At 44.3% G+C, this 14703-nt stretch overlaps 1 protein-coding gene across 1 annotated transcript in view; it reads left to right on the forward strand.

Annotated features, from left to right (window-relative positions):
* Positions 1 to 14703, forward strand: part of LOC142575026 (neprilysin-1-like) — a 278838-nt gene that overhangs the window by 196758 nt on the left and 67377 nt on the right. The window contains exons 5-6 of the mRNA XM_075683998.1: positions 720 to 818; positions 6873 to 6950. Of these exons, the coding sequence (XP_075540113.1) occupies positions 720 to 818; positions 6873 to 6950 (177 nt within the window). The remainder of the gene's footprint in view (positions 1 to 719; positions 819 to 6872; positions 6951 to 14703) is intronic.

A 14703-nucleotide genomic window follows, 5' to 3' on the forward strand; every position in this document is an offset into this window, starting at 1 on the left:
GCAAGCCGGCACTGGAACGAAGTTACAGCGGCACGAACGTTAAGCTGGATAAAGTGTGCTGCGGTTTGTGCATGGAATGGCAAATTACAAATCGACCTTGTAAGTCCTTTGCGGTGCCTTAGCAGTAGTGGAAAAGTTGTGCAAGTAATTTACTACACAAGAAATCAATAGTGTAAGTGAGATTGAATGAGATTATGACACATCTGCTTTTTCATGGATGTTGCCGCAGAGTTACAAATGGTGTTCATTATCACAGTCGCCTTGCGAAGGTCTTTGCGAATAGTTTGAAGAGGAACATACCTGTTTCAGTTTTGATGAAACAAAAATTGCTGAAGATATTATTGGCGTTGCATTCTGTAGGGTCTGGTTCTATATTGTCACCGTCAGCTCTCGTGGCAATAATATAAATTTAGGTCTAGAAATAGAACATATCGTTTAGTCAATTTTCCATCGAAGTTGGTTCGCTTGTTGCAAACGGTGCAAGTGTCGAGCCATTCTTGTATGCATAGAAAGTTCTCCGAAACTTGGCTGTAATTCGTAAGAAAAGCACAAGCGCTGGTGTCGCTGTTCCTCATGTTGTGATTCCCATTACACGTGCTTTAGCAACTATCGTGGCTCATGCGTCCAATTACAAAGCATGTTTGGCTTGTGACAGCAGTAAAGCTAGTCACAACATAGCTGCTTATCTATCGCCTGTCTTTGGAATTTTGTGATCGCAGTTGCAAGAGATCGCGGACGAAGTGAAGGACGCCTTTGCTATCCTCCTCGATCTCGTGGACTGGATGAGCGCTGCCAACAAGAAGGCCGCCATCTTCAAGGTGAGCCTGCGCCCGCAGTGCTAACACTCGCCGAATTTGGCGGCGCCGGTGTCTTTTCCGCCAGCGGGAAGACTTCCCGAGGTTAGCTCGAGAAACCCGCTGGTGTGGTGATAAGAGACGAAAAATAAGTTCTGTAATATTTGACAAAAAAAAAGACAGCCGAGGTGGGCTTGTTGGGCAGCAGTTGCAAAGGCAGTGCACTTGTGGATACAAGGACGAACACCCAAGGGAACATGAGCGTTAATGTTCTTGTGTTCACATTTTCATCTTGCGCTAAATACGAAATTGAAGATACCAAAAGACCGACTAAAGCTTTTTTCGCTCTATTTACCATTCTTAGACATTTCAATAAAGATGAAGCAGATGTATAGCCTCTGGATTGACTTCTGTACTGTCGCACGCAAGGAGGTTTGAAAAAAGAATTGCTAGAGTGATAATGATGTCCCGCAGGTGAAGCCGCACCGCAGTTATTTTAAAGAGGGCCGTGCAGAGGCGCGAAAAAACGTTATCTTATGGTGAGGGAGCGCTTTCTCACACTTCCGACGAGTTAATCATGGCTTATTTTGCCAGACAGATACTTGTTTACGTGTATCTCTGTATTACCACATCTAGTTATGAAATCTGAACATCATATTTTATTGGAGCTAATGTCATCGATACTCAGAGAAAGTCAGTACTTTTGTTGGAAGCAATCTTTATTTTCAACTAGCCTATCAGTACAATAACTGAGCCAAATCACTTAATCTTAAAGCCAAAGTTACTCGACAAGGCGCTATTACAGAGGTCGAGGAGGTGCAAGCGTTGGCTTCAGTTCTGGGGGAAGCTACGAAAGTTTATACTTCAGCAATTTATAAACTTCCTTGATAGCACCCAGTGTAAGCTACAACGCGAAAGCATGTGGCAAGCGGTCGCATGTTGTAGCTCATATTAAGCGCGAGAGTACCTGCCATTTAGAGTTTTAAATGGCGCGCATTTATTATATTTGAGATAACAGCACATCTCCACACAGAACTATTTAGAACAATGAGATGGTAAACAGTTTTCCATACCGTAATTCCAAAATCAATGCTATTTAACCTGCGCCTATTCACAAGAAAAAAAAACGCATTCTAGATTCAATATGCTATATGTTATACCCTAATATGTAATTTAAAGTTCAGTTTGCGACGACAGGAAAATAATGTCTGCAATGTAACAATTATACGAACATTTTTAAGGCATATTTTGTTTATCGAAGCATGCACTTTCGCTTGCTTTTATGCACAATACTGTTTGTACGAAATTAAATTATGCTTCGAAACTGTCATATATTTGCATTGTCTGTGGAAGTTATAAAATTTTTTCGGTGATCTGCCTTTGCAGCGATTTCATTCTTGTAAGCTTTTGTTCTTGTTAATCTATTTTTTGACAGCCTGCGCTCGACTTTCAAAATTCTTTTGCAATAATTTGCTGCTTGTGTAACAATTCCTCGGTGTCAGTGAACACATTGGCTCACGGTTCGTGCACTCTGATGACAATCAGAATCATTTTTAGGGGATGCAAAAACAAAAGATATGCAAGCTTGCGCAAGCAATATCCATATCTACATGAGGCATATCTATATGATAGTCGGGTCAAATGTGCATATAATGTACGGTATGTTTTTTATCAACCAAATTGGAAGTACAGTGCTCATCTCTGTGTGCCTTTTCTTTGGCCTTGTCAACTGCTGCGTACACTTTGAGGTCTACAAACAATAAACAAATCAATTGAATGAATGTGGGCAGAGCTCTTATCCCAGTTTTCATCTGCAAAAAGCAACCAACTTGTGAAGCGCCATATTAGGGGTAGGCAACCTGCGCAACCAAAAGTCGCAAGCTTCGCCCCTAGGTAAAATCTTCATGCAACAAAGCAGCTTCGCGAGCGTTTATCTGTACTTGCTAGTCAAGAAGGGAACGCCGACTTAGGTTAAAAGAAAGCGAATATGAGACGTGGGGAGCACCTTGACGTTGCCTTTCACAATGGAACACTATGACTGCGAATGACCACTTGGCAGTTATAGATGCAACCAAAGAATTCGGTTTTGTTACTCTGCCGAACGAATCGAAAAAAAAGGCAAAAGCGGCTCTTGCGAGAAAAGAAAGCTCCAAGCGAATTATTCTTCCGCCAGAGGCGTCAAAAAAAAATTTGGAGGACCCTTAAGTTTCGCCTTGAAGAGTGGAGCGCGCTACCAGTCAAAGGTACCCGAATGCTTCTCACGCTTCCCGGCAAATGCAGCTTATGCAACCGTAATGTCTACCAAGAAACGCTGGCAGCAAGCACCATGCACGAAGGCGATCTTTCTGGTAGCAACGCGGTCTGGGACGCGCATGCGCAGAGGAGAGCGCCATCTCACGGTGTTGTTGCAGGTAACCGGGCGCGCCGTTTTATTATGAGTAGAGACGCTGGGAAAGAGGTTTGTGTTTGAGTTTCCGCGTAACAGAATAATGTTTTCTCGAATATACAAATTACTATCCAGCGTTGCCATGTCTGTAGGTTGTGTTTAGGGCGTACTTTATGATTTTTCTCACGCAAGTTACTTTGCGAAATTCAATTGTTTCAGCAACTTCTTTGCACTACATAAAGGGCGTGCAGGTTTGGGCATGCTTGGTCCGGAAGGATTTTTCGCAAAAAATGCGTACGACGCTGGACACGGGATGCGGGACGCCAATTCCGAATTTTCTGTGACACAGGACGCTCTGTTGTGTGAAAAAGTGGGAAAGTGGCCACAGAAGCTGGACTTGCTGTGAATAAGTAGGCATAAGAGCTCGTACAAACGCTTGATCCTGAAAAAATAAAAAAATGGCGCAAGCCTACATACACAGTAACTATGAAAGGGGCGTGGCAAAACTAATTTAGTGCCCTTTAGCCTAGAGATCCATAAAAATTGACAAATAATGGCTCATTTATTCCAATAAGGCAACTTCGGGTTGTGCCATCAAGTCAAATAATTGAAACATTGTCCATTGCTCATTCGATTCACATTATAGATTTATTTTGCTCCGTTTGACACACACCTCTTTAGAAGGCCATGCGAGACAAAATTACATAAGCCAGAGAAATTGGTATTCAAGAATATTACAGGGCATAAGCAGCGGCTTCTTATCAGCACATTTGGAAACTTATCATTGGACGACACCCGCTTGCCCGATCAAGAAACTTGCTGCGTACAAAAAGCAGAGTTCTGCATTGGATCTTAAGCGGCACTAGTGTTCTAGAACGCTCCAATCAGTTTGAAAGAAGTGAGACAACGGTGCCTTGGCTCACATTCAGGTGGACAAGGTGTTCGATACGTAGATGACTATATATTTATTGATGGTCAGTCACAGGAAGGCACATTGCCTCGTATAATAGAAACTATATTGACACTTCTGCACTACCGACTGAAAGAAAAAAGTGTCCATGACTGGGTAATCTTAAAAAGCAGGCACATTTGTTGACAACAAGGTTTATAGCGTTTATGATTATATTGCCACGTGGTAGCGACGGTAAAGAACACAGTAGCAATACTGTGAATGTAGAAATTACCATTATTCGGCGAATCAAAAGCTCCGAGGCATATCAGCTGCCAAACGTATTTTGGACGTGGCAAGTCTCAAGGGCATTTTATTTACTATTTCTCAACCTAAGTGGCAAAGGTGTGCGGACACTCGCAAGGTGGAAAAAAGAGAAGAAAAGAGAAAGCATTCGTATCCACTGGAATGTAGCGTGCAACTGCAAGGGAAGCCCATACAGCTTGCTCAAAAACAAATTTTCGCAGTTGAACAATTTGTCCTGTTCCGGGATTCGCCCTTTTATTCATCCTGCTAAAGAAAGCGTCCGCGGCTTAAGAGTTATATTATCAGGCTCCTGTGTTGTAGGTCCTTTGTTGGAATGCAGCTGTGTGACAAATGGTTACTTAAAGAAGCATATACTTAGTATATCCGGAAAATCAACGCGACGTGGACTATCAGACTTTGGCTGGGGTTTCCATATAATTTTTCTCGCACTAATACTGAGCTTGTAAAGTCGTGTCTCGATATTGGCACAATTTAGAAAAGCTTGCGCACTTTGGGGCTTAACTTGTTCAAGTTCCCTTCATGTTTAGTGATTCGTATTGTGTACAATGTACGAGCATTTGTGCTCACACCATAACAGTCACCTGTCTGGCGTGTCTTCCATTTTTATAAAGCGGTGCTTCCATGTGACGAGTGGCTCGCGTGCTACAGATGTGACACAATATTACTCCCAGAAAACTATCAAGAACTGACTTTTCAAAAAAGAAAACACAGGAAGGCAGATAGCGTACAATATCTAGGTGCAAGACACGTTCCAAAGGATGCAAAATTTAGAGGGCCAACGGAATGCGCGTAGGCTCTAGGTTTTATTGCTGAACAGTAGTAGTACAGAGAATTATACTTTTCCATCCGATCAAGAAAGAAGTCATCTGTGGTGGTGGAGGCAGTGCTGGTTGACATTGCATTCTATAAATTACAACGCCATGTTTCTGTTCACTTGCCAATTGGGAAAGCAACGTTTGATATTTTCTTTAGCATGTTTGGTATGGAAGCAAGGAAGGACATTGACGACAGTGAACAAAAAACAAGAGTGTTTTATGTCAAACTCAACATCGATCTTTCTTACAGTACGTGACGCAAAGTAGAGTTAATACGGGCGAAAAAGCTGAAACAACCATACTGTGCCTCGTGCATGATTTCTACAAATGGACGAGTGTTGCACTACCTTGGTATTACATGACACCTAGAAAAAGTGTATGTCTCGTGCCCTTTACGGCAGAGATTGCCGTGGGCTCACGATTCTCATTTCATCGTTCATTCTGGACCGCCATCACAAATTTACACGTGCAGAAGCTGCTGCACACGGCTTGCAAAATTTCTTCTTCAGGAGCACCATTCATTCTGCTCATCGTGCATCCTGCCATACGTTTTTTACGGAATTGTTGGAATGCATCATGTAACCGCACAAAAACAAGGGACAAAAAAGGAACACACAAGACAGGCGCGGATCCGCGCCTGTCTTGTGTGTTCCTTCTTTGTTCCTTGTTTTTGTGCGGTTACATGATGCATTCCAATAACGACCACCAACTAGCCTGCTTATCCCTGTTAAATGTGGTTTACGGGTTATCTTTTACGGGTTATCTATGAAGTCTCTTGTCGTCTCCTTTAACACTAGTTTTAAGTAGTCTGACCTGTGATCTTTGAGATAGTGCAGCTTTAGGGAAATAATCTAAATTTAGTGTATCGCCTTGACGGTCTAAACACAAAGTGCTGATTGAATGAAACTTAAGAAATTGCGCCTGCGGAAAGAAAATGAACACAGTAAACTATCGCGCTCTTGTTTCGTTTTGCCGGGAAACGCACTCGTCTTTTGCGGGGCAACGTTTCCGTCTTCAGTTCTCCGCCAGCACGCCACGTCGACATAAGTGTCTCGCCTTCTCTCGCATTTACTTCGGCCCGAACGGCACTTGTCGCTGTCGCTCCTCAGGCAAGATGAGGTGAAGTGCTAGTCGAAGGTAGAAGAGAGGCGCGCACAGCGCTTGCTTTGGTAAGCAGGTGGGTAAAATAAACGGAAGCCACCAAGACTCACTCCCAAAATAGGCATTGTGTTTATGACCCCATACCCCTTACTCTTACTCCCGTAACCAAAATTTACTGTGACAATCTCACTCAGACGTTGGCTCACCACAATTTACTTTGGCATGCTCCTATGGAATTACCCTCGCAAGAATTTCCCTCCGCAGGCTTACTCAGACTAATCAAAGATTGAGTCAGACTCAGACTCAACCTGAGTGAGTCACTCAGTCTGAGTGGGTCGATTAACGAGCGTGCTTACTGACGTATGCCTTCGTCTATGTACCAAGCGGCAAATATTTGAACACTCCAGTGCGAAATGAGACGCCAATTTGCAGAGAAGGGAAAGAAAATTGTCAAAAGAGGACTTATGCTTACGTGAGCCATCGTAGGCGCCATGATGGTAACGTATTTTGCTAATAAGTACAGCTTACTCATGCATTGATGTTTTCGTCTTCTTGTTCAGCTTCGAGAAATGAAGGTCAACGCTGGTTTTCCGCTGTGGATCCGGAGTGACACGGAGCTCAACGAATATTACTCGTCGGTAAGCAACATAATATATACGCTAGTTTGTCATTTTCTGGGGAAAAATGCAAAGCGTAACATTACGTACGGGCTACGAAGGGCTGACATGTTACGTGTTTTCTCTGGTCTTCATTGTTACGGTGAACGATATATTAAAGTAACCATGAGTGGACTACGGACCAGCTGAGACGGAACCATTATTCGATGAAAATGACTTTGCAGTAACCTTCACAGCACTCAGCCTCGACACTTAAATTCAGGTGCACGTCAAAGAACCCTACGAGTCCGGAATTTCCGGACTCCTCATAATCAGCATGCCTAATAATCGGATCATGGTTTTTGCAGAAAAACTTCACAGTTTAATTTTTAAATAATGATAAGCTCCCGGTGAAAATTCGAAGCACGTAGCCCTTGCCAAAAGCTTTCGCGGTATAGATTACAGCTGCCGCAGCTGCCGCGGTAACGGCAGATTGCGGCGTAGGGAGAGACCTTTCTAGCTTTCCATACATAAGAGGACCAGCCTAACAACTGATTTCATGTTATTAGTGCACCACTATGTGTAGAAAACGCATAGTTAGGGCTCACGAGGACCAGGGCGAATACCAGGAGGGAATAAGAGAAACGGAACGGCAATATGAACAGCGGCGGCTTGCCGCCGCTGGTACTATTGTCGTGACATTCTAGTAAAGTGGAAGTCTACACATGCACATCCTCCTGTGGCTGAATAATGCCCCGGAGGAGGAATTGAGCAATCAAACGTTGCATGCCCTCCCCCCCTCTCGTAACAGTCGTGGTTTTCAACACATCTGCTTTCGCAGCACCAGCATGGCGAGTCACTATATTTTTTCGTTGAAATTGTGCGGATATGTACATTTTGTTTATTGTTTGTCAGCCAGCACTTATTGTGTATGATCAAGGCATAAATTCAATTTCTTATTGGAATAACTTCTGATCGCTATGGTTTCCTTGCGTGTTGCCAGTTTTCTCTGGCGCTCTTTGCGGCGATAATAGGCCAGTTGGCGAAAGGAGTAAGGAACCGGCCCCAGGTCGGCCCATCTCATGCGCGTCAGTGGGCGAGATGTAGCGACCTGGTCATAGTTAACGGCAAACTCGTCGGGCCCTGCACTGCGCCGTGGCGAGGTAGGAGAAGAAGAAATTTCTATTCCGACATAGTGTATTACGATATGGTTGGCAGTATCAGCTGGATCCTTAGCCAGGTGATCCTTAGCCTAGGTGGCCAGTTCGGGATTCTGTTTTGAAGTTGAGGATCCGAGTGGCCAGAAAGGTTCTAGGGCTGCGGCCGTGCCTGGTGCCGGGTAAAAGAGAGGTCCAAAGCGATGGTTGATAGATGAAAAAACACGTTTTATGAACTAATTTATATGATGATGGTCTAGAAGGAGGGCTCCGGGATTCTTGGAGCACATTGCATGTCCAGCGCTGTACGTCCAAGTCTTTACATGTCTGAGCAGCTCCACAACACCCAAGATCCGTTGCATAAGCAGTTGATTTGCCCCTTTAGCTCGTCGTGGAAATTCAATGTGCTTCTTCTCAGCCAATTATAACTGTCGTACAGTCTGCAAAATTCTAACCATGGTGTCACACCTTGTTGCCGGACACCACCTTTGGCGTGCAACCTTCGACCCGCCCTTGACGTAATTACAGACAGTCGTTTGTGAAACTTGGGTTGACGCTGTTCCCATCGAAGTCGTCAGCGTAGGCTTTCTCCCGCAATTAGTGGGCTCTCCTCAACGGCCAACTTGCAGCGATTTTCATCTTGCCATTGATTCTCGACTTCATCACTTTGAAGGTGGGTTCTCTGTCTGCCTGTCAATAGTCGGCACCGTGTCCAAAGGTAGTCTGGACGGTTACTGGTGCTTCACGGGAAGCACACAAAGACCGACGTTGTTATTTCGAGACCCACATGACCGACGACCCCTAACAGCTTGGGGTCCCAGAACTCTCCTCTTTCGCCAGCTTTGCGTCGTCGAGTAGACGAAGAAGCGACGCATAATTGCTTTTCAATGGTCTTGAAGTCATGCTGGCTTCGTCTCCAGCACCTTCTAGAAAAAAAGGCGATGAATCAGGGGTGGCATTCTATAGCAACACGCTCACCAATGACTCACCCTTTCTTCAGACGGACCTCCAGACACAACTGTTTATAACACAAAAGTATACTAAATTGCAGTCCAAAGCAGCACGGACTAATAGTACTCTCCTATACATAATGAATATTGCTAATTAGATGTCGTGATGGCATTTAAAACTCTATGCGTGGATGATTTTGAAGTGTTGTAATGAGCTTTGGTACTCTATTCCAAATTTTCGAGCCGTGAATTTATAGGGAACGTTAATAGTATACATTATGAGCAGCGGCGTAGCCAGAAATTTCATACGAGAGGGAAGTGGGGTCGCGTTCCAGCTCAGCCTCCTCCTGATATAATTTTTCGAGTGATCAAATACATTAATAATAACTGCATAGTCATTGCCACAGATGCTGAAAACGAATTCTTGAAACTAGGCACTGTGAAGACAAGTAAAATATGTATTTTTTCGTAAAAGAATGTTGTTATAGCTCCGACGGGCCAGCCGGATGGAGGATCTACGGCTTGAGGCCTAAACGGGCGGTGCGCGCAGCGCCGCAATAAGAGCTGCACTGCTCAAGTCGGGGACCAGGCCAAGAATTAATTTATTTCAGCGAGGGGAAACGCACCAGGCAACTTACAGCGTTAGGCCTTGAGTGTAGCCCTGACGTAAACGATTTGAAACTGAAACTGGAAGGCAACACTGGATACCACATCACCTCTCCCTTGAGAGGAAAAAGTGATACTCGCTCTCCTCTTAACAAAAGCACGTTATGAGTCACAGAAGAACACAGAAGCCTCAGCGTTACACAATGAAGATTTCCCAATGTAAGTTTTGGACATTATCATTTATCCTTGTACAATGAATAGGATTTCTACTAGTATCAATTAAAAACATGTATCATTTGCACATTTTACTTGGCGTTGGCCAATTGGAAAAATAATCGCAATGAAAATGCGTCTCACTACGTCATTTTATTGATTTGTATTGCGTTGAGTAAAGAGTACATGTTAGCACTAACACGCATGTGTGGTGAAGACATCTTTATATAATAGAAAATTCAGGCACATGTACCGATCACAGACTGTTTCTTTAAGCGGACATCTTTGACTTCCCCATTTTAAGAGAAATACACAACATGAATGCCGAAAATAAACATGATTGCACTACAGTCCTGAAGAGTTTCAGTACACATGACGACGAGATGCACACTTGCACACACAGATCACACATGAAAAAGTTCATAGAGCACAAAAAGACATTGCGAACATCTGTGTGCCCCCTGGGACAGCACTGATGTGTGGCTCATTCGCCCTGAGACTGACTCGAGACAGCTCTGTGGCTGTTGTGGATTGGAGACTGTGCCTATAAAGCACTTTACACTCTCAAGTAGTTGGGATAGTCCCCCCTTGAGGATGCTAAAACCTCAATAAAGTTCAGAACTCTTTTGGCATGAAAGACTAATTCGTATGGCGGCTATTACCGTAGTGAAAATGTGTCTACTACAGGCTTATGCTGCAAGAAATGTAAGGCACAAGAAACGCATGGTATCCCTTCTACGGGGATGCTGAGAAATCAGGGAAAGCGTTCCTACCACAAGGATATACTGATAAATGTGCAGTATAGGAGTAAGTACAGTGTGCGCATTGCACCCTTTATGCTGCCAGAAGTTCCCGAATTTGAAGGATACTACTTATGCACTATATACCTAACAAACATATAAGGAAAGACTTTTGGCGTTAAGATCCGAATTGGAATGGGAAAGTTGAAACATGTGTAGATAATAAACCAAGGCAGAACACTACTTGGAATCACAATCCTTAACCGTAGGGGAGGTTGTCTTTCACGTGTAGGCCTATGCAGGACTGGTTCAGGTTTTAGAGGAGGAACAGCGGAAGTGTTACTAGTACAAAGACTGGAAGGTGTGTCGGTGTCCTGAGTGCCTTCAGGGGCAATATCTTGGGGAGGAGTGTCGCACGGACGTTCAGGATACTTTTCTGCACAGGTGAACCCGATGACGGTGGTGAAACAGGCGTTTGCAAAGTTGTGGCTGCCGCAGGAAAACGGGTGCTATTAGGAACTGGAACAAAAGGTGGAAAACTATCGTCAAAGGATGTGTCGTCATCGAAATGACTTCTTCCATTTGTTGTTTCACGCTGACGTACAGAGTACTTCACCAGTTTAGAAGCATTCCAACGCTCGCCATTTTCAAGCCGGAGAGTACTTCGACCTACTTTGCTATAACTCTTGAACAGACCGGAGTATTTAGGACCAGATTTCCGTGAAGTACGTACCCTAACGAGAGCGCCTGGCTGAAACTGAGGACATCTTGTTGCGCGACAATGATCCACATACTTTTTAGTATTTTCCTGTTTTTGACGTACTCCACTCTGCATTCCTTGGCGCAACTTTGGAGAAACAAATTCACGATGAATTGGAGGCATGTTTGCGACGTCCAGACGAGTTCGTGGTTGCCGACTACGGAACGGGATAGCTGGAGACACACCAGTAGTCATATGTGGAGTAAACCTGTAAATTGCTGAGTATTCAAAAACCCACGCCTGACGTCTCGCTGTTACAAAATAGCGATCTGTATGAACTGCGTAAGGACAGAGTTAAATCTTTCTACCTGGCCATTGGACTGTGGGTAGTAAAGGGAAGACAAGAAATGCTTAATGCATCTTTCCTTGAGGAAGTTTTCGAACTGCGCAGAAACAAACTGTGGTCCGTTGTCGGACACAATAGCATCAAGAAATCCTTCTCTACTTAATATGGAAATGAAAGTGCGCATGATGGGGCTCGGATGTGACGGAAGGCATAAAAGCAACTTCGGGCCACTTGGAATGATACTCAACCATGACCAAAGCAAAAGGTGCATACTGTGTAGCACGATCAAGAGGGCCTAATATGTCTATGGCTAACTTTTCCCATGGCCTCAACGGCCATCCGACAGGTTATAATGGAGCAAAAGATGGTTTGGCAGATTTATCTGCTTGTTGGCACACAAAGCAGTTTCCAATAAGTTCCTCAACTTGCGTATCCATTTGAGACCACCACTAGAGGCCTCTCAAGCTGGACTTTGTTTTCGTAATGCCTAAGTGACTTTCATAAGCAATAGACAGGAGTGTCTGACGCAAGGAAGCAGGAGGAACGATACGTTCACCTCGGAGAAGCAGATTATCCACGCAAGACAATTTCGACTGTGCAGCAGCATATGCCTGTAACTTTGGCGGAAGGTCCGCCGCGGTTCTCTATCCTTGTACTATTTTGTCTTTTAATGTTTGGCACACTGGATTTGCTTGTGTAGCTGCTTTCAATTCTTCTTTTGTGATACAATATGAAACCAAAGACACTATTTCCTTATCTAGTGCTGGTTCACTTTCGGGAGGGACAGGTAAGCGAGACAATGCGTCCACAATGACAGTTTGGTCACCCTTACTCTACTCAATGATGAAATTGTAATATAGCAATCTTGCGCTCCACCTTGAAATTCTTAATAGTCGCTGTCCTGGACCCTTTGAAGATAGCAATGCGACTAGAGCTTGGTGATCAGTTCGCAGAGTGAACTGTTGGCCCCACAAGTAAACATGCCAGTGTTCACACACAAAAATACTACATTTAAATCGCTGACGGCACAATACACGCCGACATTACTTGGAACCTACATGAATGTCATCGCTGATTCTTTCTGTTGTGTTTGTTCGCGCCGAACTTTGTGTCACCAGATTGTATGCTTCACACGAATTCTGTAGTACTTTCTTGTAGGCACACGGGTACGGGCAATTACATTGGAACATTTGACGACTTATGTGTAGATGCCGACGCACTTCACCCGCACATCAGATTTTAGACGATTGCCGACTGTCGCTGCTGCCGCTGTGGTTTGAGTGTAAGCCGCTTTTCTCGTCATAGGTTCATCCAATAGAGTTTGTTTCGTAGTTAACTGTATCATCTGCTGCAGGCACGTACCCAAGGGGGGGCCCGGGGGGGTCCGCCCCCCCCCCCCGAAATTAGAAGCATCCCCCCCCTCTCCGCCCACGCCACCACTTCACAGACACATTCCTAAAGCGCCGCCAAATCAATGTTGAGACTTGACAGCTATTCGGCGGTCAAAATTTTGTTGCCTTATTGACTCCTTTTGGATGGCCGTAGTTATCCGCTTCTCTTGGAATGTGAAGCCAGTTTCCTCATCAATTCGGTGCCCGCACGATTAACTCAATATGCATTCAGTTGTCACCGCCTATTGAACGGTCACGCGCATCGTTGTTGCTTCGTTAGTTCAACCTTCATCTTCTAGACTCATCCAGGGACCAGGAAAGGGATTCAATTCGTGGTCAGCTGGTCTGTATGCACGTGAAACAAGTTGCGGCCAGAGAAAATGCAAAGTGCGATTGACTATTCTTTTTGTTTCATTATTTTCTCGAGTGACGGCTCGCCTCGACGCTCACAGATCCTCGGAACCATATATCCGTGGTATGGGTTAGATAAGGTGGAAAATAAAATAATGCGAGACAGCCGCCATCATCAAACCCTGTAATAACCCATAAGCTCATAGGCAATATGAATGTCACCGGTTCACTGGTCTGGTTTTTCCCTGATTGTAGAGCACTTTTCATGCAAAATTGGAAACTGGAAACAAGAGTCTCAAAGAGTAGAGAAATTAAGCGATCTACTAAGCGAGACGGCCGAGACAACAGCCAAACTGGAACGAAAAACTAAAATTAAGAAATTTAGCCGTTGTTTACGGAAATATTTATTGATCAACATCTCTTTATTTAAAAAGGAAACAGAGAAAACGCCGCCGGAACTAGAGCACAATTCCGTGTGTTCAGAATGACGCTTCTACAGTTATTGTTAGAGCGGCCTGACGTAGCCACTTCCCTACTGTGCTAATAGGTGTGTTTTCCAACCTTCGGCGGTGGGCGCAGTATGTCTAGAATCTCAGCTTCGTGCGCCATATTCGGTTTTACGCGACTGGCGGCCACGCATCGTTACGTAACTTCCCAAATAACAATACGAGTCGGTTGTGGCACGTGTTAGAGCAGTAAACGCGGGATCCAAAAGAACAGCCATTGCTCCGCAAAGATATATTTCTGTATAATTCTTCGAGAGCTAATTGAAGAAACGCTACTATACGCAGATACAACTTAAGTCTGCAATGACGCCCCGCCCACGCCCTCGTAACCGCCATACACTGTTCCGCCGCGAGGCGGCAAATAATTGGTACTTCAAACTTTTCCTGTTACCCAAATAAGGCAGTAACTACAAAAATAATATTTTTAATACGTAATTTTTCCTCGCATATTATACTGGAATGGCGAATAGCTAATTCTTTATTGAACTGAAATAACATGCTTGCTTCGTTACAACTATTTTTTGTGAGGTTTCACTTCAGTTTGTTGTGAAGTTTCATGAGTAAAAGTGGTGCAGCCCTGAAATGAACTGCACCGCAGACTTTTGAAGACTCCATTCATTTTGTCCATGTCGGTTGCACACCTGATTGCTTCTACCGATGAAAAGACTCTTCAAGAACAGCAGACGCTCTAGAGCTATCAAGTACGACGCCATCTTGAAAAGGCCGCATCACGACGATTTGTTTGCTTCGGTGATTGGCTGGTGGAGCAACCTAACTCCACGCGTTGCGTGTGCCTTTCTTGCCAGCTGCTGTTTTCTTCAGTTCTATTCTACTA

Source organism: Dermacentor variabilis, chromosome 3 (assembly GCF_050947875.1).
Source record: "Dermacentor variabilis isolate Ectoservices chromosome 3, ASM5094787v1, whole genome shotgun sequence".
Classification (NCBI taxonomy): Eukaryota; Metazoa; Arthropoda; class Arachnida; order Ixodida; family Ixodidae; genus Dermacentor; species Dermacentor variabilis.